This window comes from Perognathus longimembris, chromosome 24 (assembly GCF_023159225.1).
Source record: "Perognathus longimembris pacificus isolate PPM17 chromosome 24, ASM2315922v1, whole genome shotgun sequence".
Lineage (NCBI taxonomy): Eukaryota > Metazoa > Chordata > Mammalia > Rodentia > Heteromyidae > Perognathus > Perognathus longimembris.
The window spans coordinates 15,633,573-15,660,841 of NC_063184.1; the positions used below are offsets into that span (position 1 = coordinate 15,633,573).

At 36.2% G+C, this 27,269-nt stretch overlaps 1 protein-coding gene across 1 annotated transcript in view; it reads right to left on the minus strand.

Annotated features, from left to right (window-relative positions):
* Arhgef38 (Rho guanine nucleotide exchange factor 38) overlaps positions 1 to 27,269 on the minus strand; it is an 89,749-nt gene that overhangs the window by 2,863 nt on the left and 59,617 nt on the right. The window contains exons 6-13 of the mRNA XM_048333673.1: positions 22,737 to 22,936; positions 18,394 to 18,527; positions 11,908 to 12,012; positions 9,668 to 9,793; positions 6,596 to 6,907; positions 3,580 to 3,723; positions 2,345 to 2,543; positions 1,938 to 2,197 (exon numbers count right to left, since the gene is read on the minus strand). Coding sequence (XP_048189630.1) covers positions 1,938 to 2,197; positions 2,345 to 2,543; positions 3,580 to 3,723; positions 6,596 to 6,907; positions 9,668 to 9,793; positions 11,908 to 12,012; positions 18,394 to 18,527; positions 22,737 to 22,936 — 1,480 coding nt within the window. The remainder of the gene's footprint in view (positions 1 to 1,937; positions 2,198 to 2,344; positions 2,544 to 3,579; positions 3,724 to 6,595; positions 6,908 to 9,667; positions 9,794 to 11,907; positions 12,013 to 18,393; positions 18,528 to 22,736; positions 22,937 to 27,269) is intronic.

Here is a 27,269-nt window from a genome sequence, read left to right on the forward strand (position 1 = left end):
CTTTAGATAATCATGGTCCAAAATTTATAGTGTTAGAACTTTTTCCAGTTTTATATAGCTTACATTAAGTGGAGGCATATATTATATACTCAAAATGGAAACAAGTCTACACAAATGCAGATTTGAGATCTTAGTCTTTTGAATCATTTTTATTTTTACTAATCTTTAGATGTTTCCAACCTGTCATGTATTTAAGAGCTGAAATATTTCTCATTAATTTCAATATTTTAATTGTCTTAGGGTGGGTGTTTCAAACTTTAAATGTTGTTTGGTTCAAATTCATTAATTGAAACATTAACTAATACCACAATCATATAACCCTTTCCCCTTGTCACTTAATACACTATGTTTTATTCGTAGCTTCTTTGTACTTAGTAAACCTCTGGCTTATTTTTAAAATTAGTATGAATATAATGTATCTCCTCTCAGCATTTCCTTTTATAAAAGATGACACTGTGTTATTGATTCATGCCCAATTTATGACTCATTGTATTGAAACAACTGTATCTGCAGTACTTTTGCCAGGCCTGCATTCTGTATTCTATCATTATACATTTGATTTTCTTCCTATGGTGAGACACATTAATGTCTTCAGTACATCTCATTCTGATTTTATTCTAACTGTCAATTTAGCAACAAAATTCATTGTATACTTCAATCTTTCTAAAACTAAAATGCAACAAAATTAACATTTATAGTATTATATCATAGCTCCAAAGTCAAATGATTCTATTTCATGAAAAATATCAAGCTTCCATATTCTTCATATTTTGGGAGCAATAGGGAAAAGAAGGGGAAAATGTATTTTGTTAGACAAGAAGTTTTCATCAAGAAATAATTTTAAGTAAAAGTAAGAAAAAGGAAAAAAATATCAGAAGACACTACCTAAATGCTATATTCTATTTTCTTCCTCCCTCCCTTCCTTCCTTCCCACCAACCTGAAGTTATAATAAAAATGGAGTTATAGCATATATAAATCTTCTCCAGAATATTATACTTCAGAATATTTTAAAAATTCTTTCATAACAACAAATAGTTTTATAAAGCTTCATTTTAAAGATTTACATAAATACATCTATGACACACCCTGTCAAATTTTTTAAATGCCTTGTAAATGATGCCATACTAGACATGTAGTGTCATAACAATAGTACTTGAATAACATAAAGGACTAGACCATGAACTTAGCAAAGAGTAGCAGAGCAACTAATTTGTTGCAAATATTCTGCTTTTAATATTAGAAACAGAAAGAGTACTGGTTTTCAGATATTGAACTGCCTTGTAAACCTGGGTTTTAGCCATGGTTTAGCCTCGTCTTTTGCAAAGTGCCAAGGATAGCATTCTACTTGACAATCATGACTGTCAGATACGGTGAAATTTTTTGCATTTTATGACAGGATTGAACCAGTAGTGTTTGCATTGGTGCAATGAGGAAGAAAAGGGAACACTGAGAGTTTCAGCATATTGGATGTGGTGTCATACAAGAGGTTAAAAGTAGCAAATCACTAGGTAGTCTAAGAATATGCTGCTTTCAGAAAGCAGAGACAATTTCCTACCTACTACTGGTGACCACAATTTTTTCAGTATTGAACTGCTTTTCTGCAAGAGTGGAATGTAGAAAGACTATGTTAAGTTTTTAAGTACATGAGACAGGGTAGTAACAATGTAGCTACTATTGTGTGCCAGGTATTTTGCATACATGTCTATCTTTAATTCACACATCAACTCCACAATGTAAGAATGATTGAGTTCTGTTTTATATGAGGAAACAGGTACAAAGATTTAAATGTTTTTGTGAAAGAGTCCACAGAGCGTACACACTAATAGAGATGGGTCTCTGAGATGTCAAAGTTGGCATTTTCTTACATTACAACGTGTGGTTAGAGATTTGTCTTTTGATCAGCCAAGCATTTTTACATCAAGGTTCTGATTCTTACCTGTTCATCAACCTCTTGGAAACTGTCACCATCAATGCCATTTGTCTCTAACTTTCCACCAGTGCCACTCAGGGATGAGCTGCTGTCACTTGCGCTGCCCTCTGGTGTGCCCGTGACGCTGTCAGTAGCTGGCCGTGAAGACACAAAGAGGCTGATGTTGTCAAAATCCTCATCACAGAACCTATTCTCAGCATCCACCTTCTGCACTTTAGCTGGATTGTAGGGTTTTAGGAAGGAGGAATACACATATCCTTTGACAACTGGGGAAGAAATAAAAAAAAGTAACAAGATTCAAGGTCATGTGTGCACTTTCTCAAAACAGAGTTTTATAAAAGCATGCAGAGACCTGGGGCGGGGGCGAGGGGGTGGAAATCTCAGTTCCATGAGGGAGAAAAGTAAATGCTTACGTCCTGTGTCAACAAGCCACCTGCTGGTACTCCCCAGAGGGTCTTTCTGTTCCAGCACTGCCACCAACTCTCCTTCCAGAAGATTGATGTCAAATTCCTGTGTGGCATTGCACTTGCGCTTGGCTTGGTAGAGATCCTCCGTGCCGTATGTAGACTGAAGTTTGCAGCGGTGAATGTCAGTTTGGCGTGGCACTTCTGGCTGGGGAGAGTGTTGGAGTTTTGTTTAGATGGATGCATAATCGAGTCATCATTAAATTGGTAAATATTTCTTCTCTGAAGATCTCTTTTAATTTCGAACTTGCATGCTGATTGACTTTAGGGTTAAGATTTAGATGGGGCTAAGACTGTTTTTAAAAAGTAAAGAGAAACCTTAGCAGAGTCATTCAGTGAAAAATTCCCTGGTAAGCACATGAGGGCAGTGTTGTCGAAAAGAAAGAAAATTGAACTGAGAATAAGAAGAAGTTCTAATCTCTCTTGAATGGTAAGCAACATTTTAATTCTTTGCTATTTTTAGATAATCCCATACATACTAAGCATTTGAAAAGTATTTAATTCAGTAAATAGATTTATGTAAATTTAGCACATATACATGTCTTCTTTTAGGAAATATTACATAATTAGGCTGTAACCAAGAAGTATAGACCCTTTGTAAGCTCTAGCATCAAGTAACTTTTAAACATAGCATTGCCTCTGGAATCCAGGATACTTTACCCTATGTATGAAAGGGTATGAATTATCTCTTGAATAAAATTTCCAGCCAACAAATTATTGAGTCCTACCTTGTCTCAAGCATCATTTTTGGAATGTTAGGAATGCCTCACGTACAAAACAGAGACCAAAGCGTGGTGCCAAGTGCCAGTGGCTCATGTCTGTAATCCTAGCTACCCAGGAGATTGAGATCTGAGGTTTGGAGCCAGGCCCAGGAGACAAATGCAAGAGATCCCTCTCTGCAATCAACCAATAGAAAGTGAGAAGTGGCAAAGCACCAGCCCCACGTCAAAATACCACTTGGTATCGCTCAAGTGGTAGAGCACCAACCTTGTGTGAAAAGAACCTAGTGAGAGCACAAGTCCCTTAGTTCAAGCCCCAGTACTACTGAAAATATTTTTAAATACATAAGCAAACGATAGGATAGTAGAATGAAATAAGTGATATGAAAAATAATATAGTGTGATGATTTAGACTAGGTAGAGCAAAGTGATGGTTACCATTGTCACAAATGCTGCTAAACTCACCAGAATCTGCATAGGCTTTTTCTTTTCAAAACTAAGTTTCCTCTCAATAAAGGTGGCACTGTTGTCCTTCACAAAATTCAGAGTGTGAACTTCTTCCAGTACTCGATTTTGGATCTCAGAGATGCTTGAGACCAAGAGTGGCACCTGGAATACAAATGATAGGCATTGCTTCTAGACAACTAGATAATGATATTCTGTATTAATTTAATAAAACTACTAAGATCACCTGAGAGAATGTCCAATAGTGCCAAGATAAAAAAAAAAAAACTAGGGCATCTAAAATCTCAATATAAAGAAATATTTTTTGTCTCTAGGATCCCTACAAGAAGGACACAGATATTTTTTAATTTTTCAACATAAATAAAAGAATACCAAGATTGGAAAAATAGCAATAAAGTCTTGGAGAAAAGACAGAAGAATTGATGGCAATGAGTACCTTCGGCCTTTACTTCTCAAACCATAGATTCTTTAACATACTTCTCATCAAGAGGGGAGTCTAGGTTCCTTACTTTCAAAACTAGATAGACTTTATGGTTCTTTCATTTGAAGGGCTAAGGCATTGGGAATCCAATCTAGGACATCACACATTTAATACATGCACTCTACCACTAAGCCCTCTTCAGTTCAAGGTAAGCCTTCATGCTGGCCTCGATGAATAAATAGAAAGTAGAAGTACAGAAAATCATGGTGAGGTTGTGTCTGACTTTTCAAATGAGGCTACAAAAGACCACAGTTACAGCTAGCTAGACCACATAGTTACTAGCTCGCTCTGGAGGCCTTTAGTCATGGTAGAAAGCAGTCCAGCAGCACTGTGGCACCATGAAAGAAGACCATATTAAAAGATCCCAAAAGGAGATTTTCAAAGCCCTTCTGCTTAACTGTTCCATGGTCATCTCACCACCAATTTCACATGCACCTGTGAAATCTAGAGATTGTTCTACTCCCAATGCTTATCTGACTATAGCCTCACAAGAAACCTGGAGAATGTCTTGAGCTCAGTGAATCTGTGGAGCTATGAAAGATAAGAACACTGATAACTATACTACTATGTTTAGTGTAATTTAGTTAGATCCCCAGATTCTTAATCCATTTCAGTTGAGGTTGGATGATTGTCTCTTTCCTACATTGGCATAAAATGGACTTTCCTTCTCTATAAATGATAAAACAGAATCCCTAGAATAAGAGACCATAGGTACAAATCTGGGTAGGGAACCCATATTGGGAAGAGAATAATTAAAGACATGGATATACATTGACTCTAAAACTCCCACTGACAACTGTAGTGGTCAGATTATTGCCCTTCAGACAGAAAACTTGAAGAATTGTCTTTGGATGTCTTAACAAGGTAAATAGAAAAGACCTAAAGATGCAATTATCAGATTGTACCCAAACAAAATGCCAGATTAGTCAACCAAGTACTCGGACTTATAACTTATAATTCTTATCTATATGCTCAATTCAATTCTTTCAATTGTTCCCTAATGCTTCTTCAGTGGTGAACAAAACAAAACAAAACAAAACAAAACTAGTCTTACTAGGCATGCCTTTAGCATGAGGGAATCTGATTTTTTTTAAGAAGCAACTTGTATCAATTTAAAAAAAAAGCAGAGGTCTTGAATATTGGAACTATAACTGTAACAAATCACAAATGGGTTCGATGTTAAAGTAGGAAATTTCATAAGAAATAGGGCAAAATGATAATGAAGTTGAAAGTAAGTAGGAAAGGTTAACAAAATTAGCATTACAATACAGGAAGTACAGAAATATAATAAAGACAGTAGAGCCATTAATGAAATATTGCTTAAAAGTACATAGAAGCAGAGGGCATAAAATTTCAAGTTAAAATGATCCCACCAAGCATCAAACACAACAATATACCCAATATTCAAATTTTAGACTAGTGAAGGCAAAAAGAAAATTGCATGAGCATCCAGAGATACATTTAGAAAAGTAAAAGCAAGAACCAAGAATCAGATGGGCTTCAGAGTTCTCAAGAGGAACAGTGAAAGTTCGAATACAATGGAAAAGTCTCTCAAATTCAGAGATCAACTTCTACATCCAGCCAAACTATTAAGTCAGTGTAGTAATAGCATAATAATATTTTCTGATACTCAAGAAATATAGATCTTCCATTATTCTTTCTCAAGGAGCTGCTCACAAATATGTCTTCACCAAAATTAAAAGGAAACAAATAATGTACTATTATTATGCTCACTTTAATCATATGAGAAAATGGAGATACAGAAAGATAAATGATATTTTCCCAATGCAATATGGTGGTGTTCTCCAATCAATATTCAATTCTGCCTTTAAGAACTAGAGACAGGAGCCGGGTACCAGTGGCTCATGCCTGTAATACTAGCTACCCAGGAGGCTGATGATTGGAGTTCAAAGCCAGCCCAGACAGGAAGTTCTATGCAACTCTTATCTCAAAGAAACTATTTAGAAAAAGGCAGAAGTGGTGCTGTGGCTCAAAGAGTAGAGCACCAGCCTTGAGCACAAAGAGGCTCAGGGACAAAGTCCAGGCCCACAGTTTAAGCCCCAGGACCAGCAAACAACAACAACAAACCTACAAAGAGTTACATGAGATGCGACTTTTAGGAAAACTGTGTGAAGGGTATACAAGACCTCCAGATTACTTTTTACAACTTCTTGTGAATCTATAATTACCTTTAAAAAAAAGTTTTAAAGGTTAACCTTTAAGGCTCAAAAACAAAAAGTATATAAACTATATAATGGAATCATTTTAATAATAAAGTTCTTCAAACTGTTTTTAAACCTTAGTATATTAGTGATTTCTCAGAAACAATCTCTTTGCTCTTCTTCTACTATGAACTATAATGAAAAAGTTTTAGATCATCTAAATCAGAAAACACACTTAAAAAATTCGAAGTAGTGATCAAGTAGTTGAAGACCCTTTGTCTGGCTTTATTAACCTACATATGCACAAAGCCACACATGTACACAGCTTCTTTCACATGAACCTTGGGAGGCCTCAGCGTGGTGCTGTGCTTACCTGCACATCTGTGGAGTACGCTCTCTGTGCCCTGAGCATCAGGTCCCTGAGGAGGGTGATGAAACTACACAGGCAATTCAGCAGAATCTGCCGAGCAGCCTGGTTGAATGGCTGGAGCTCTTCTACAAGCTGGGCGTTGAGGGCCTCGTACTCCTTTTTGGCCAAATCTGACTCATCTCCCGCTGCCCGCTGCAGGAAGCTATTGTAGTCTAGCAGCTTGTCGTAGCGTTTCTGGATGAGCTTCTGAGGCCCTGGGAATAAGGACAGCAGGGCTGTCAGGGGCATGAGGACGTGCCTGTGCAAGAGAGCTGCCTACCAAAAGAAAGAACAATCCTATTACAGACAGCAGAACACTCATTCCCTGACCAGCTTAGTAGGCTAAGCTCTTCTCTGCAGAACCCAGAAGAAACAGGAAAACACCCAACTTAGAGAGGATCTGGTCCTTTGAGGGCCTAGCTAAGCCTATTCAAGGACTCTAGACAGACTCCAACACTAAAACTGATGAGCAGGAAGAGCAATGTGTAAGTTACAGTCTCCTCACTCAAACCATAACTTTGCCTTTCTTTTCATAGCCAATGTTTTTGTCATTGGGGCCATCTCTTTCAACACTTGTCCCTTTCCCTTCTTTCTAATTCCACAGCCCAAACTGAGCTCTTCTACTATGTAGAGGTGGAGGGTAATCTCCAGCCTTTGATTTTTCAAGACTAAATAGACTCATCACGGGACTACTACTGTTTGTTGACAGCAACAAATAGTTGGCTGAATTTTCTTGCTCTCACTTCAGTCCCAAATCCTTGATTACTCCAGGGTTTATGTGGGAAGGGAAAGTATCCCTATTCATATTATAATCCCTTGATATATGCATTCTCTGTGTACATTGAAGGATTCAGTTGATGCTGATGCTGTATCTTGAAGTGTTACATTCTTACATCTAAATTATTGGAAATAAATTTAGTGTTAACACCTAACTCAATGTCAGTAGTTGACCAGCCTATGTTAAATTTCATCTCCTTGTCTTTCCCCCTATATTCTGAAATGAACTAATATATTTGTCTATTGCCTGGCTTTACCCTTTATCATATATGCTTGAGTTACATGATTAGAGTAATTTGGAAGTAGTTTCTCTTTTTGATAGAACTCAGAGATAACTCAGGAAATCAACATCTGAGCAGCAGCCTGTATTAATTAACTTAAATGGCATCTGGTAACTTGGTCTCAACTCATCCAGAAGAGAAGGAAATCAATCTCTTATTGGCACTAGCAATAGCCAACACAGATTAGATTTGATGTCTAGTTTATGAAATAATCAATATACAGCTGCACACTGCTTAATGAGAACTTTAAGCAAAAAAAAAAACCTGTTTACTGTGTCTGGGACAAACTATTGTGCTTGTGACTTGACTGGATTCTACAGGCAATGCAATCACAATATTATGTATAACTACTATATATAACATGTTATGATGTACTGTATATATCATTATATATTAGTATATCTATACACACACTCATCCAGTGACTCACAGAAACTGATTTGCTAATACATACATATCATGTTGAGAAGAAATGAGCAGATTTTATTTAAAAATAAATAGAATGTTATTCATAGACAAAAATTCATAACCTACCTCATAAGCAAATTTGTAGATTTTATTCATAGATTTAAAAAACAACTGCTCTGCCTTTAAATCAATTTTCCATTTTTAAAGAAAGTTCAATATCTGTTATCAATAAAATGTTAGTTTTATATTGAACTTTTTGATACCATAATTTAGCCTAATTAGTCATGTTATGATTTTGTCAACGTTTGAAGCTTTCTTTCTAAGACAGAAGCTATATAGCATGTGCTCAGAAGGTGCTCAACAAATAATTATTGACTTAATGAATTTGAATTAACCTACAGAGCAAAAGCTAAGGACTTTTCTCAAATGTAATTAGACTAAAAATACATTGAATGCATTTTCCATTAGACCTATGGCTTAAAAATGTTTGTTCTTTTATCCGTTCATCTAACCATCTATCTATGAATGACCTAGTCCTCTTGCAACCTGACTTCCCATTTCACAATGTAAGAAAAGCAAGAGGTTTCGGAGTGCTTTTTCTAGTATGCTGGGACTGAGTCGTTTGCTAAGGTGTGTAATATGTGGAGCTGTTCATTGATTGTCTCAATAACTTGAAATGGGGACACCTTACTGAGGTTTTGAGCCTGATAGTCTAGCACTGCTAAACACCTGCCAATACAAGGGCCATCCATGAAGACGTAACTGACCCTAAATGCCAATTCATGCAGACACAAAACTGCCATTTACATCTTGATGGAGGAGTCTCCTAACATTCCATATAACACATGAAATGCTACTATTAAATGACAATACCTATAGTAAAATAAGACTCTAAATGAAAGTTAATGTTAAATAGGTTAGCTTACTACCCAAATATTTTGACTTGAGAATGTTTTTTATGGCTTCCAACTTATATTTAACAGAAGTCATGGATAACAAACATTTTATCATGGAACAGAGGTATTTGTCACATAAAAGTCCTTTCTCAATAGGAAGCCTTTGCTAGACAACAAGCACTTGCTAACAAGAGTTCTATGCTCAGAAACAACCTGTGCTCTTTAAGTAAGGACTCATGATATACCAGAGACTCCTTTAAGACAATCATACTTTCCAACTTAGTAAATCCCCAATGTATTACACACAGACTTAATCTCAGGATTGTTCCTAAAAGTTGTCAGGCTCCAACTACTGGGAACACAGTCTATGGTTGTCTTAAATTTCAAAGATGATAAGTCTTCACTAGCTCATTTTTAAAATACTTTAAATCTTATTTAAAATTTTAAGAATTCCCCTTTTAAACACTAATGAGGAGAATGATGGAAGGATGATATTGATCATGATACACTGTACTCATAATCTGACTTGTTGAATTGAAACCCTTTGTGATACTATTTAAAGTCTCCTCATCTTGACATTAGTGTTTGCTTTAGGCTATACTCCAGGAAAACAACGAAAAGCAGCTTTCATAAAATCCCATGACTTAATCTGTAAGCATCTGTAAATAACTTACAAAGTCCTGACAAGGATTTAGGGCATTCTTTGGGGTCTCTGAGGAGTTCCTCTCCTCCTCCTCATCTTTGTTGTATGAAATCTCTTGGAGCTGTGTCACACTCTGAAGAGCAAAGGGCACAGCATCCTGCAACCAAACAACAAAGTTAGAAAACGGGCACGTTTTGAAGATAGTATTAATTAATTAAACATATCCTGAAGGCAAATTTCATCATCTAACCCTCCATTTCACTGAAAGACAAAAAGGGGAAAAAAGAGCTACAAAAATGTTTGCGTACAATCAGGCTATTTGGAAGAATCTAATTCTTTCTTGCCCCAAATTACTTTCTCAAAATCTTCATGAAACTTGCTTTGGTTAAGAGTTTCAACATACGGTGTGAAATTACACTTTTTTCTTTTGTTTTTCTTCCCAATGGCTTTACCCCTGTTGGCACTGTATTTGGTTTTGATACCCTGGGTAATATATATATATATATATATATATATATATATATATATATACACATATACATATATACACATATTTATGTGAACTAAGGAAGAGAAGGCAAACATCAAAATGCTGAGACAAAGGGTAAAAGACGAAGCAATGTAACAGCAATACTTACAAGACAATATACTGTAAATCAATTGTATAACTTGGGTGGGAGAGAGAATAGGGAAGAGGGAAGTTGGGAGAAAAATGAGAGAGGAGGTAACAGGTTTAGCAAGAAATGTACTCACTGCCTTACCCATGTAATTGTAATCCCTCTGTACATCACCTTGATAATTAAAATTTTTTTTTAATTAAAAAAGAGAAAGCTCTGTCCAATCCTCTCATTGTCCATTCTTTAGCATTCAGTTCCTCTTCCTTATTTGAGAAATCACTCATTTTGATTTAATTACCAGTTTTCCGTAGTGAGTGTAAGATTCTCTTTAACAGAAAATGCTTACATTTTTTTTTCTGTGGACTCAATCAGTGAAAATAAAAGACCTTCCAGGAAATGTTCCTAAGAGGTAATTTCTCCTTGAAAGGTACATTAAGGACACGTTCCCACTGCCAGCTGCATGCTATAACTATGTTTGGGATTTTTTTTTTTAATGGAAGCAGAGCTTTAGGAAAAGATTAGAAAACTTGATTCTAAAAATCAGGCTTTGTGTCAGATCATAAAATGACCAGAAATGCAGCCAAATGGTTGCCTGTCCTCACAGAAAATGAAATCTTGTCTCCAAATCAATGTGCTGTCGTCTTAATCCACTGTTGGTATGACATTTTTCCTAAGTGTGCAAGCATCTAGTCCTGAAATCAGATATCCAAGAGAAAAAAACTCTGAAACAGGAGCTCATAGATTACCCAATTTACATGGAGCTTTGTTACTATTTCATGTCTCATAATCATGGCCTTTGTGAAGATGTCATTAAGAACAATGTGTCCTCAGGAAGGCCCATAAAAACAAACAAACAAAAGAACCTCCTGACATTTTTGTGTGGTTCCCCCCCCCCAGGTATTTTATTTTTATTTATTTGTTTATTTTTGTTAAATTTTTATTGTCAAACTGAGGTAGAGAGAGGTTACACTTTCATACATTAGGCATTGGATCCATTTCTTGTACTGTTTGTTACCTCCTCCCTCATTCCCCCCCCTCCCCTCTTCCCTTTCCCCCCATGAGTTGTTCAGTTCATTTTTTATTTTTTTTACTGAAAACAATTGTATTGGGCTCCAATTGATTTGCTGAAATTGGTGATAAAGAGGGTTATAACAACCTCCAAAGAGAGTGGAAACTTACAGGTGTTTTTGTCTTGTAACATGATTGTGTGAGAGAATTTATTGTGGTTTTGTATTTGTATTGTGATTTTGTCTTGCGATTTTCCTTTATGTTGATTTTCTACTGATTTTAGTTACTAGAAAGATATATTAGTAAAACTAGACAAATAAATATAATTTCTGCCTCACATGCAACTTTGTGAATGAATTCACCCTTATTATATAAAAAAACAGGCTAGTGGTTCATATGACAATCATCTGAGAAAAAGTCCTACTGTATGGTGATTTGGATTGTGGGTAGAGTAGAAAAGGTAGGGTAGGGGTGCGGGGAAAGAGCAAAACCCACTTACACTGGCTTCCTTCACCTGCGTTCTTCAGAATTTCAAATTTGATATAGTAAGTTTCATCATATAAATGAATGAAAGATCACATTTTATAATGATTATGGAAACCAACGCATTCTTGTAGAAACATTGAAAATAGTGTGTCTCACCTACCTGTATGTGCTGAAGACAAAACGAAATGTTCTTCATACAGTGCCTCACTGTCTTCTCTAAAGCTCTAAATAGCTTTTCTTCTCTGTTAAAGGTACTATCTTTTACCTACAATATACACATTACATGTATTCATGATTCAAATGAATTTGGTCTTTAAAAAATAGTACAGAATATACTGGCCCAGCACACTGCAAAAACTACACCTGGTTGATATGAAAATCTCCACATAACACAGTATTTTCTAAAGACATGACAAACTTCCATTCAATTACTATTGCAAAGCTGTTTTATGTCATGCAACTTAATTTGCTGTTGCTCATTTTCACAGTGGCACCTAAGTCACAGTAGCTGTAGGATCATAAAACTTTTCTCTACACTTTTAATTTTATTATTATTTATTATTATTATTATTATTATTATTTTGTCAGTCATGGGGCTTGAACTCTGGACCTGGGCACTATTGAGCTCTTCAGCTCAAGGCTAGCAATCTACCACTTGAGCCACAGAGCCACTTCTGGTTTTCTGATGGTTAGTTGGAGATGAGTCACATGGACTTTCCTGCCTGGGCTGGCTTTGAACCTTTATCTTCACATCTCAGCCTCCTGAGTAACTAGGATTGTAAGCATGAGCCACCAGCGCCTGGCACCATATTTTTTAAAAATAGCATATATCATGTATGTACTTAATTTATATTAACTTGCAGATTTTTAAAATAGCAAAACTTAATCAACTAAGTAGAACATATTGTTTTTTCTCATATGAATCATTCCAATATATTTTCTTAAGTCCATAGTTAAAGAAATATAACTATTCAATTTGATATGGCTATATGAAGTTTGAATAATGATATGTAGTCTTAGTTCTTCCATTGGGAACAATCATCAGAGTTGGGATAGGGGTCACATAGGATTAGTCACATTTTTTGCCATTTTACATGTGATACTCGCATTCAGATAAATGTGGCTTTTATATGTTTGGGGCATTTTTTTTTTAGAAGAAAGGCATACTGAAGTTGAAGTTAAACATTTCTTCTTAGCAACCAAAATGGTCATAAGACAAGCTCACCAGCCTGGTGCTGGACATGCCTGTGTGGACATGTAAACGAATACTCATGGAATAGTTTAGTTTGACACTGATGATATTTGTAGTTGATTTAGGCTCTAAATTTCACACAGTGAACCTTAGAACCTAAGGGATCATAATAATAACATTTTATTTAATTTTAAACCTCCTTCGAATTGTTTATCTAGAAAACTCATGATGAAACAAGCTGCAAAGTTCTTTGTAATCCACAAAACATTCAGTCTTAGGATCTCCATGCTCCAACTCAATCTGATATGGAAAACAGCGTTCTGGGACTGATTATTGTCACTGAAGTTTCCAGGGAGCCCTCCTCAGATATCTTACTTCGTATGTATTGTCAAGGAGCCAAGTGAATCTAATGTGGGACGTGCAAAGATTGCACTGTGAGAAACAGTGCCCAAGGATACCTCCCAATAACCAAGTCTTCCTCATGTGGCTCTGCTGAAATAATCCATTGTCCTTTTTCTACCTCATAAGATTTTGTTTATTTTTAAGAAGTAGCATCAATGTCATCTCTTCTGTGAATTCCCCCCCCACCCCCACTGCTATTCCTTCTACAGAAGAAAATTAATTTCTCCCTCCTATGTGCACTTATAACCCTAATTCATTATTTAAGCAATTCTCTCTACTGGATCAATTCCAAGTATTGAAGATTAGATATTTTTGTTTTAATAATAGTATCTAACATTTATTAAACACTAATTATGTTTCAGATACTGTGCCAAAACCTTTCTTTCACTTGCTCATTTTAATTTTCATATAACCATGGGGTATGTATGATTCATTTCTCTTTACAGATAAAGAAACAGAAGCTTTGGAAGGGCACAGGTTTTGTTAATATTCCACTGTTTTTTGTTGTTATTGGTGTGTGTGTGTGTGGGTGTGTGTGTGTGTTGCCAGTCCTGGGGCTTGAACTGAGGGCCTGAGCACTATCCCTGGCTTCTTTTTGCTCAAACCTAGCATTCTACCTCTTGAGCTACTTCGTTTTTTTCTGTTTATGTGGAGCTGAGGAATCGAACCCAGGGCTTTATGCACGGTAGGCAAGCACTCTACCGCTAATCCACATTCCCAGCCCGTGTGTGTGTGTGTGTGTGTGTGTGTGTGTGTGTGTTTTACACTAATAAACCTTGCACCTCTGGGTTAAGTTGAACACATGATGCCCTTCTAGAAATCACATTTCCCAGACTCCTTGCAGCTAGACCTGTCCTTGGAACTGGGTTGGGGTAGACAGGAGGTGAGGAAAGTGTAATTTCTAAGTCTTGGCCTGTAACAATTTCTTTGAGATTTGAATGAAGATACGGCAATGCTCAAGCATCAACCAGGCAGATGAAAACACTGTGTTTGAGAAAAGCATTGCAAAAAGGGGAACTGTGTTTCTGAAGGCTCTTAGGAAGCAGAGCCCATCTGCTCCCATCTTAAAGGTTATTAGAGAGAAAAATAAATGGCATCCCAATTTAAACTATTATGCTTTGGCATCTCTTTGTGATAGATGCATGGTCTTTGCCCTAATGGGTCAGGGGTCTTTAAAGAAATACCTGCATTAATAGAAAGAATCAGGATTCAAACCAAGCAGCTGGAATTCAGAACTTAGCATGCTCAGTTTTGAATTTCTAATCTCTCACTCTGCTCTGTACCTGAGAGTTCAATACATGTATGATGAATTGAACAGAATCTTCCTCTTAGGTAATAGCTTTATACCCTAACTCTACCAATATTTCACCTGAGCTGCTGACAAGTGCAAAATTGATTGATTTGAGATTTATCTCTTCTCCAGTCCAGCCTATGCAGCTGATTTTCTGATTAACTGTGAAATGCTTCATTGCTGACAGGACATCCTCTAAAAAGATTAAGGGGAAAATCTAATTAATATCCCTTCAGGCTCCTTTAACTACAATTCACTTTTTGTTCACAATTGAAAAGTATAAGAAGTTGATAAATGTGATAAAAATATATAACGGCTTACACAAGAGCACGTCCCAAATTAGAAGCTGCTTATTTTATTCAACAGCATTATCTTGAGTCAGAAGCAAAGATTTTGGAAGAGAATTATTTGAACTCTCTGTATATTAGCCAACAGGAAATACAATCTCTTTTAAAATTAATTCTCGATTTTATTTTATTACTGTAGCCTTTAGTAGAAATATCCTGATTTTCCATTCTCTGACCTACATCATACAAGATAAATGTCCCTAAGTTTTCACATTATATTTCTATGCTAAATCTCTTCTATTCTATGGATCTAGTGAACCCTAGAAAGTTATAAGGAAATGAACACAAGAATGATATCTACTATAGGTCCCAAGAATGTCCATGCTAACATTTGTATGGAAAATAATGCCACCACAAGAAAAAATGAGATCAAGGCTTGGAAAGAAATGTACCATATTTAGGAGACTGAGAATATGGCTGAGTGGTAGAGTACTTGCGTAGCATGCATGAAACCCTAGGCTCAATTCCTCAGCACTACATACACAGAAACAGCTGGAAGTGGTGCTATGGATCAAGTGGTAGAGTGCTATCCTTGAGCAAAAGAAATAATACCATACTTATATGTCTATGTTATTGGGTCAGTACAAGTTGCACAAGGCCACAGGAACTACATGTTTTGGTCATGTGGCAGAAAACAGAATGAAGAGAAAGTGTAGGCTAATGACTTTATTGAGGTTTCCTAGAGATAGTCAATGAATGAAAGAGAAAGTAGTTTAGGATTTACTTTGACTCTTCCAGGGGCTCTGGACTACAAAGCTGATCTCTAGTTGCCTGGATACCTAACTCTGGGATGGTTAGGGTAGAAAAAATATTGGCTTACTCAGTGTTAGAGGAGGAGGAGACTCAAGCTCAGGATTGGTTGGTTTGAATATAAAAGTTTTGTTCCTAGCTCTTTGCTTCCTCTAAAATTTTGTTAGTGCTGTGTGGGGCAGTCAGTCCTCTACCAGCAAGACACTGAGCATGAAGGAGATTTCATCCTCATGCAAAGCAAGAAGTCATACTTGCGAAGGTAAATGATACAATGACATAACATAATGGTAATAGCAACCAATATATATTGAGTGTTTACACACTGGGTTCAGTACATTTTTATAGATACACTATTTCTGTTTAATCCTCAGAACTATCCCAGTGTCAGGCACTAATAAAATCCCTAGTTTACAGATGTTACATTGAACTTAAGCTGTGCCCCAAGACAAATACTTAAGTGGTATAGATGGTGTCAAAGTGAAGTTTAAATAGCTTCAAAGATCTTGCTTTGTGCTGATTCCTGAAAATATGAACAGTTGCCGAAGTTGCCATAGAAAGAGAAAGTCGAACTGTCATCCAAGGAAGAAAGAGACTATTTCTGCTTACATAGTCAGAAAATTGCAAATACTTAATGGAAGAAGAAGGAGGAGGAAAGACCATAACAACTAAGAATGAGGTAAATAAAAGAAGTAGTTTAAAACAAGTGCTGACAAACATATAAGTAACTATACTGGGTGATATGCAAATGTATATAAATGTATTAACTGAAATATGCTAAATTCAAGGGTGATTCCCCAATATTGTAATTCTTAGAAGAGGTGAAATCAAACTTTAGCAAAATAAAATACCAGGAAGTGGGTACTTGAAAGGAATGAGGTGAGATCAAGGGGAAATGGGTCAATGAATGAAGAGAAGAGCGGGGAAATGAGTCAGAAATCTAATGTACAATCTACAAAATTAAGAAGAGTGAGGGAAGGGTGGGTAGGGGAAGGATGGGTGAGAATGTTGAAAAGGGTGACAATGGGGGCTGGGGATATGGCCTAGTGGCAAGAGTGCTTGCCTCATATACATGAAGCTCTTGGTTCAATTCCCCAGCACCACATATATAGAAAATGGCCAGAAGTGGCGCTGTGGCTCAAGTGGCAGAGTGCTAGCCTTGAGCAAAAACAAGCCAGGGACAGTGCTCAGGCCCTGATTTCAAGCCCCTGGACTGGCAAAAAAAAAAAAAAGAAAAAAAGGTGACAATGATCAAGATATATTGCATTCCTAAACTGCGTTGTTAAATGGCAACTCCTGTGTATAACTAAAGATAATAATAAACGTATTCTAAAAATAAATAAATAGAATATATTTTATCTAATACAAAAAAAACTAACAGTGTTGAATCAACACACAGTTGCCACTAATTCAAACTAAAAATATTAGTGATGTTAACATAAAAAATGATGGAAATAGGCAAATGAGAAGGAAAAATAAAAAGACAGTGTAGAAGGTTGAGAACTGTTCTTCCTAATTAGTGGCCCATCTCAGGGCCACTATCCTCAGGGCCAAGAGCGTTCTACCAGGTGATTCTCAAAGTGCGTTCCATTGATCACTCACTGCAAGATCATTACTTCAAAACATTTGGAAAGTTTGTAAAACGACACACTTTCTGGCCATACCCTTGAACCAGGTTGAAGCTTAGAATCTGCCTTTCAGCAAACTCCTCAGGTAATTCTCCTTAAGCACATTAAAGTTTAAGAGCTTTGCTAATCCATCCATTATTTATTAAGGGTTGAGATGAAAGTGGTTCAAGCCAAGCTAAACAGCTGACAAAGAACAGTTACCCACTAATATAATGTGTGTCTGGGGAGCATGTGGAAAGGAGAGGAGAAGTGCAAAAAACATTCCAATAAGTTATGCATTTTAACACTTCTTTCTTTATAGATGAAACAAAGGTAAAATGAAAATCAAGGGAGCCATAAAGGAAAGGTTTTCTTTCTTTCTTTCTTCTTCTTCTTCTTCTTTTTTTTATCATGGGGTTTGAACACAGGGCTTGGGCTCTATCCATGAGCTTTTTTACTCAAGTCTAGCACTTTGAGCCACAGCTTCACTTCTGGGTGTTTCAGTGGTTAACTGAAGATAAGAGTCTCACGGCAATATTTCTGCCCAAGCTGGCTTTGAACCATGATCCTCAGTTCTCAGCCGTCTGAGTAGCTAGAATTACAGAGGTGAGCTACCAGAGCCTGGCACCAGATATATATATATATATATATATATATATATATATACATATATATATATATGTATATATATATATGTATGTATGTATATATGAATGAAAGCAAAAGTAGAACCCAAATGCAGGACACTGTTATCGTGGAGATCATGTGGTGGATGTTGGTGGGTTTTTGGATTCCTGGAACATTCTTATCTCATGTCCTTATGTCCTGTGCTTTCCTTTGTCTTCTTCCTTAGTGGAAACATTAGAGCTGAGATCAAAACCATCCACCCCAATCTTCAACTTTTCCCAAAGAAAGAGGGAAAACAAAGAGCATAAGAAAATTACTGTACTTGGATTCTCAATGTTCTAGGTATAACCTTGGAAACAAGACAAAAATCTCACAAAAATATCAGCATTAATATTCCTTGGGAAAATACAGGTGGCTGAAGAAGAAAAATTACCTGTGATTCTCCTCTTGTCAGAATCTTTAGATGATTTGTCACTCTTTTTGATTTCTTGCTAATTGAATGAATATTTAGTTTGGACAATTTGTCTTTAAGTGATTCATCCTCATCGTTCTTCTTGTATTTCAGAACTGAAAAGGAAGAGTGCATTTACATGTCAGAGCAAGTACAGTAGGACACATGCACTTCACTAAAAGTTTTCAAGGTCAGTATTTATATCAAGATAAACATTTCTATGGTTTCTGACCCTCTTCTGAAAATGTCATATGTTGAAGGTCCATTTCTCAATCTGCCAGAGACACCCCTACCCCAGTAACCTTCAGAAACTCAACCGCTTGAGAATTTGACTCCTCAAAGCCTAAAATTAATTTCTCTTCCATATTAAAGAAATCTCTGAGCTGAGGAAATAGTAAATATTCTACCACAGAACACTTTCTTGCTTAACATGTCATTTGAAACAGAAAGAAATTCTTAATACTAGGGAAAAAAAATCTCTCCCTTTCAGCTCAGATAAGGCATCTATTATCTGGGGCTTCTAATATGTCATAACCCAAGTATCAAAAAGATAACTGTACCCATTTTCTGGCAACCTCAGATCCTAAAATTGGTCTTTACCAGCTTAGCAATTGAGGACAAATTGAGTAACAACTCTGAGTTTTACTTATGTATCCTGAAAGCCATTTTATGACTCTCATAGAGTTCAGAATGTTAATACTCAGACACTTAGTGTTGGTAAGGGTGTAAGAAGGTAGACAATCATGTGAAATGTTCATGTGGACTAAGCCAACACAGATTTGAAGAGAAAAACATGGCAGAATCTAACAAAAATGAAAACCTTCCTAGTCTATGAATACTAGGAAGCTCATTAAGTGGGATCTACTTTCCATAATTATGCATACGATAATTTGTTTTGTCTATTATATTTTTACTTCTATTTGTGTGGTATAATAATGTAAATTTTTTCTCATATAGTCTAATAAATGATAATATATAGATAGATGATAGATAAATAGATAGAATACTATGGAATCAGAAAAGGAAGGTAATATTACCTTAAAAAATGGTCATGATATGTGATTGTTCCCTTAAACAAATAGCATGCTGGAGGTGGGTTCAGTGACAGACCATTTGCTTTGCATGAGCAAAGCCCTTGGTTTAGTTCCAAGAACCACAGAAAAAGAATGATTTAAAAAACAAAAAAATCAGGTTGTAATACCACATTGGTTCAAGCAGGGAAGAAAGAAAGGGGGAGGGAGAGAGAGAGAGAGAGAGAGAGAGAGAGAGAGAGAGAGAGAGAGAGAGACAAAGAAAATGAAACATAGAAGGTCTAAAGAAAGCAATAAAAAGTGAGCTATGTAAACCGAAGTCACATTAGTGGAAAAAATTTTAAACCTTGAAATAGTTTTAATAATAACAAAATATTACAAAGCATACTATAAGAGCCATAATCTACTTTTGATATTGTCAAATCTTAATATTTTACCTGCCCCATTTTTTAAATTAAAAAGTATTATCTGGACGTGGTGGTACATACCTATAATCCCAGCATTTGGGGAAATGGCTAAAGCAAGAAGATACCGATTTTAAGACCAGACTGTGCCAAATAGTAAGGCTCTGTGTCATTACAAAAAAAAAAAAAAAAAAAAAGCAAACTAAACAAAGCAATTGAAGCCTCATTCTCATTTTTGGTACCCAAAAGAATTATTATCCCAAATACCAGAGTTCATATATCTGTCTATTTTTATTCTGTTACTGTATATGGATGGATGGAATTAAATAATACATAATATTAGGGGGTTTCAAACTTCATACAAATGGTACCATATTAAACATATTCACTTGATAATTTCCCTTTTCAAAAAAATCAGGATTGTATGAAATTAATCCAATAGACACATGCATTTTATTTCATTGATTTAAAAAATCTTTTCATAGTATCATAATTTGCAATGCATGATTAGTTTAATAGCAGGTGATTATGCAAACCTTTAAAAATTGTGAGGGCAAGGCAGGGGAAAAATGAGGGAGGAAGTAACAAGTTGAACAAGAAATGTACTCACTGCCTTACTTATGAAACTGTAACCCCTCTGTACTTCACTTTGACAATAAAGGAAAAAAATTTAAAAATTGTGAACAGTGTTAATTACTAATACTTATTTTTTTAACCACATCAGCAAGATTTTTTCTAATACAAATACCCAGAAGTTGAATGACTGGGTCTTTGGTGCACACATCATCAACTTTAGTAAACATTGTCAAATTATTCTCTAGGGCTGGGGATATGGCCTAGTGGCAAGAGTGCCTGCCTCGGATACACGAGGCCCTAGGTTCGATTCCCCAGCACCACATATACAGAAAACCGCCAGAAGCGGTGCTGTGGCTCAAGCGGCAGAGTGCTAGCCTTGAGCGGGAAGAAGCCAGGGACAGTGCTCAGGCCCTGAGTCCAAGGCCCAGGACTGGCAAAAAAAAAAAAAAAAAAAATTATTCTCTAAAGTGGGGGGTTCCCCTTGAGATTGCCACTTTTAGAATGAGATGTAGAACTTAACATTAGCCATTAATTTTTTTTTTTATCAATGGGGCTGGGAATGTGGTTTGACTAGCATGCACAAAACCCTGGGTTCAATTCCATAGCACCACATAAACAGAAAAAAAACCGGACTTGGCACTGTGGCTCAACTGGTAGAGTGCTAGCTTTGAGCAAAAAGAAGCCAAGGACAGTGCTTAGGCCCTGAGTTCAAGCCCCAGGACTGATTTAAAAAAATTATCAAACAGTTGGACTGGGAATGAAAGGCCACTGTGATTTTTCATTTCCCTGATTGTTAGTGAGGCTTAGCAATTAAATACTTGTTTATGTTTCTGCAACATTTTTATTAGAATGTTCTTATTAATTTAATATTGATAATTGCATATTCTAGATAGTAATACTTCAAGTGCACTTTTCCTTTTATTTATTGTATCTTTTACTTTACACTTTAACCTTTATTCTAAACCTTTCTTTATAAGTTTAGCTTGTTAACAGAACCATATTACTTTGTGAATAAATATTAGAAACTGAAACCAACAAAAACAAAGGAAGTCCTATCATTGCTTTAATATTGAATTGAGACTTTTTACATTAGAAGTACAAAACCAGTGAAGAACTCTTTGGACATTAATCACACTGAGAGAAGTGTCCTACCTCTGGGATATACAGGATCCAATTAATTATCTTTCTGTTTTGAAATGAAAAATTTCCATTTATCTATCTATCTGTCTATCTATCTATCTATCTATCTATCTATCTATCTATCTATCTATCTATCTGTCTGTCTGTCTGTCTGTCTGTCTATCTGTCTGTCTGTCTATCTATCTATGTATTGCCAGTTCTGGGGCTTGAACTCAGGGCCTAAGCACTGTCCCTGGCTCCTTTTTTCTCAAGGCTAGAACTCTACCACTTGAGCCACAGCGCCATTTCTGGCTTTTTCTATATATGTGGTGCTGAGGAATCAAATCCAGGGCTTAATGTATGCAAGGCAAGCACTCTACCACTAAGTCATATTCCCAGCCCTGAAAATTTTCCATTTAGACATTAGTTTTATATCTCATCTTAAAAATAGCTAAGGGTCATTTGTTTATTTTAGAAAGAAATATAAATATACTCCCATCAGAAGAACAATCACTACCCCCAGAATCTCTATTCCAGATGAATCTAATCTACTACCAACAAGCCCTACCATGCCTGTCTCTGCCCCTCTACACTAACTTTCTAACTGCTACAGATACCTGTCTATGTCTCCCTACCACACAGCCCTTCGGTGACAAGATGAATATATGCTATGAGATTCTATTGCTCACAATTTGCCACAAAAAATGCAGTGAACAAATGAGGTTGAGAATATCAGTAAGGCTGTTTCTTTGTTTTTGTTTTTGTTTTTTTTTTGGCCAGTCCTGGGCCTTGGACTCAGGGCCTGAGCACTGTCCCTGGCTTCCTTTTGCTCAAGGCTAGCACTCTGCCACTTGAGCCACAGCGCCACTTCTGGCCGTTTTCTGTATATGTGGTGCTGGGGAATCGAACCCAGGGCCTCATGTATACGAGGCAAGCTCTCTTGCCACTAGGCCATATCCCCAGCCCCAGTAAGGCTGTTTTGTTGTTTTTGTTTTGTTTTTTGGTCAGTTCTTCCTACTTGCTGATGTTCTCATAAACTCAGCTGTCAGAGCAAAACCATAGTCCATTCTCCAACTTCTAATTCAAGATTTCAAGTGCTTTTGGCCACTGAGTAGTACTCAAGATGTCATTTTCAGAAACATCAACAGTACACCTCAGTCATGGAGAACACCCAGCCCATCACATTTCTTCCTACCTAAGTCTTTCCTTCTTTTGAGTTCATTAATGTTCACGTTAATGTCCTTCACAGCAGCAAAAGCATCCTCTAGTGCCCTGTAATCAGGGTGTGAGGAAGGGGTAGAATTCCGAAGCTCACATAGCAGTAGTGGGTATTTCATCACACGCTGGATTGGTTTGATCATCAAAGAGCCCATATCCAATAGGTTTGGTTTGCCTCTGTAACAGAGAGAAATAATGTCACATGTGCATACACCACCTGTGCGTACAATTGTGCTGTTAACTTGTTTTATTTTTGTGATTTTTAATGATTTCTCTTAAGACTGTTCTCTTCTTTTTGGCTGCATAATATGTTCAAGTGAAAGCAAGAACAAAAAAAGTGATAAAGGCTGAAAGATCATATTACTAAGCAAATGCTTACAAGAGAACAATCAAAGCCTTATGCATACTAGTGGCTCATGCCTGTCACCCTAGCTGCTCAGGAGGCTGATATCTGTGGATCACGGTTCAAAGCCAGCCTGGACAGGAAAGTCTGTATGTCTCTGATCTCCAATGAACCACCTAAAAACCAGAATTGGAGCTGTGGCTCAAAGTGGTAGAGCACTAGCCTTGAGCTGAAAAGCTCAGGGATAGCAACCATGCCCTGAGCTCAAGCCCCACTACTAGCCAAAAAACCCAAACCAAAACCAAAAAACCAACAAGGGAACAGAAAGCATGATTTTCCATCCATGTTCCACATATAGTTATAATTAAATATATATTTATGTGTTTATGTACATATACACATACATATAGGCTTTTTAATGTGGGAAAGAATTTCACAATGTGATTTCCATGACTAACAAGAAAAATATACTGTTTCCATTGTGGTTTAGTGATTTATGAGGAAATGCACTATTTAAAAAGCTAAACAGATGGTTGTGCCTGGTGGTATACAACTACAGGAGCACTCAGGAGACTGAGGCAGGATGAGTAATAGATCCATGCCAGCTTGAGCTACATCGCGAGATCATGTGATGCTGTCAAAACAAGAACAAAACAAAAACAAAAGAGAAAATCATAAACAGATGACTTGCAAAGTCTGACTAAAAGGAAATTTTGTGCTCTCTCTCTCTTTCCCAAATTGAAAAGCTACTTTTACAATATTTCTGAGGTCCCAGACCATCTCCAGAAAAGACTGACAATAAGTTCAGTAGTTCTTAATTGCCTCCACTACCATAAGCATTCCTAACACCACTATCATACAATAGCTTCCCTGTGAAATTCGTAAGCTCTGCAGTGACTACACAAAGATGAGCATTCACACCAGACTCTTCCATTAGGCCCTTCCAAACTAAGAATATGAGCTGTTACATTGGCCAGACACTTCCCCAAAGGAAAGAAGCTAAATGTTCAATCAGGCCACAGTTCAAGCCACTGTCATTAACAGTTCAGCGAAAAGGCAATAATTTCTAAAAGGCTCTGTATATACACAGAAAAATGAAAATCCCAACAAGTGGATTTTTTTATACTTGTATTTTTGAACTGTATTTTTGGGGGTCTTTTCTTTTTTGGTTCTGGGGACCAAACCCAGGACATTGAACTTGATGGGCAAGCACTTTGCCAGTGAGGCACATCCCAACCCCATCTGGTATTTTTTAATATTAATAGAGATAGACAATAGATATATAATTTGATAAATTAGAAAATTTGCATTATTAGAAATGGTCTCAGAGTATCTAAACAGATCATCATTCAACCCCACTAAATAAGAAAATAAGGAACTTTATTATGTGACCTTGCACATATAAATGCAGACATATATAAGTGCATAAGTATACACATGCACATATATATCATTATTACCTCTCCCCATTTTATTTTCACCATGCCATGTCACTTAGTACAATCTGGAACCTTTTTGTTTCGTTCCTTGCCAGCTGATGATCAGTTTCCTCATCGGGACTCCATTATGACCTATAGCATCCTCTCAATGCATAATTGTAGATTGAGAAATGATAGAGTACTCGGTGTTGTATAATGAATTCCATTTTATATTGAAAAATTGCACAAGGCTTGAGTTCATGAGGATTTTTATTCACAGCAAATTATAATGGAGAAACTGGAGGGGTGGCTCAGGTGGCCCAGCCAATGAGCAAAAGCATCAGATAACGAATTGGAGTCCTAGTCTTGATTTTAAAAACTTAGAATAAGAGAAACAAAGATTAAGCAAACTAAATGCAACATTGTAAATGATTATCAGAATAAATACTACAAGTTTGCAAGAATGTGATAAGTTGCTTTAATATGCCTGATCTTTTATTTCTTATTCCACTTGCACCAAAGGTGCTTAGAAAGGGAGGTACAGAAGTCAGCAAAGTACCTGAGAGAAAGAGAGAAGAACAAATGATGAAAGAAGAATCAGAAGTGGGAGGAGAGAGTATTTGATTATTGGTTTCCAAGAGAACTGAGTGAAGTAAATGAAAACTGTTATACTGAAAAACAACTAAAAACATATTATAGTGAAAAACATAACAGTAGCAGAATTCTAAAATATGAAAGATAGTATTTTCTTTTATATCTGAAGAAGAGAATAAGAGATGTTTTAACAATTTGCACACTTATCTAGAAATAATTCCTTTAAAAAACAAGTCAGAAATGTCAAAAATAATAGAGCAAATTATATTATCCGTATTATTAGAGTTAGACTTTCTTTTAAGTTTTTCACTGAATTATCACTAACTTATTGTTAACTATAGGAAATGCTTTCAAAATACATAGTCAATATTTCAAAGAAAATTTAATTTTAGTGGTTATTTATAAGAATTCTCTATAAATATATGTACACATATACTTTTGTTTAAAAGACATTAAATAAAAAGTAGCTCAGATGTATTAAGGGCATAGTTGTAATTTTGAACTGCCCTCCTTTCTTTCATGTGTATACCTGTCACAAAACAAACCTAGACTTTAAGTTGTGTTCAAATAATACAATTATTTTTCTTTCATCATAGCTGGGCATCAAAATTCTGTTTCTTCCCTTTCATGTTTCGAATGACAACACTCAAACGACTATTGTTTCTTTTAAAAACATCATAAAGCAAGCCTTAAAAACGTCTTTCTGAAAAATGAGAAATTTACAATACATTTTGGCCTTCAGACATATACTTTGGACAGTTGTCCAAGTGATGGAGAATGGTGTTCTGATATCTGCATCAGACAGACGAGCAATATGGTAGAAAAGATAGAGGATGTGTTATAAGATAATGACACTCCAGGCCTTTGGTGTCAAAAGTTCACCTCATCTAATCCCACCCAGTAAGATTAAATTCAGATAACTGTGGGAGGCAGATGGATCCTTCCCCCGTGTCTGCCAGGAAGCTGGCTATTACCTGCCTGCCCTTTGGTAAGGAGCAAATGCGTAACAATTTCCGATAAACAACTGGCTGAAATGTAAGGCAGTTATCTGTCTGTAATTCTATTTCAACTTCCTCTGCCTTATCATAAACACGTTGATGTTAGTGCCATCCTTAGCTACACCAAATTTCATTACAAATTATTACTGGAACTTTATGAAATTAAGTAAACACAGCTGGCTTTGTTTTAGCAACATCTAATTTTGCTGCAAAGAACTTTATATCAAATAGAGGAAAAAAATTTACACAATCAAAATGTAATAGCATTTTTAAGCAATACAAAACTTTTGGTGGAAAACAAAAAAATTCAATGATCATAAGGTATATCTATATTTTTATATAGAAAAGAGAAAGAAAAATAAGATCATAACTGTTGACCATAATGCTTAGTTTCCTCTATTTCATTTCCAGAAATATCCTCTATTTCATATTTATTTTACAGGAGCCACAAACATTTATACTATTACTGATTCTTTTTAAAAATGTACTGTCCTTATAAAACAACTTAAGCCAATTTTAAAGGATGGTACATAGTGTTACACAATAATAAAGAGCATTTGTTGTAATAAGTTGTAATTATGAAGAACTATTAGTAGATTTTAGAAGAGTAAAGGAGGTGAACGATAACTGATGTAGCTGACCAGACAGAACCAGGAATTTTTAAGAGGTACTACTTGACCACTTCCCAAAGTTGATCAAGTACAGTTATTGGACACCTGTAGAAGTGGGGAGAATGTGTCTGGGGATTCGAAAAAGGATGAATTACAAAAAAAAAAAAATCAGAAACTGCTTATTTCTTAATATGCTACAAAAATAAAAAAGATCAAGCTGGCCACTGGTGGCTCATACCTACAATCCTAGCTTCTCAGGAGGCTGAGATCTGAGGATCATGGTTCAAAGCCAGCCTGGGCAGCAAAGTCCATGAGATTCTTATCTCCAATTAACTACCTGTAAAATGGAAGTGGCACTGTGGCTTAAGTGGTAGAGTGCTAGCCTTGAGTTGAAGGGCTCAGGGACAGTGCCCAGGTCCAGAGTTCAAGCCCCATGATCAACCAGAACAAAAAAAATATAAGAAAAATCATTTTAAGAACTAAAAATGAACTCCTGGAAATTATAAGCTACAGTTTCCAGGAAGATCAAATATTCAATTGCTAAAT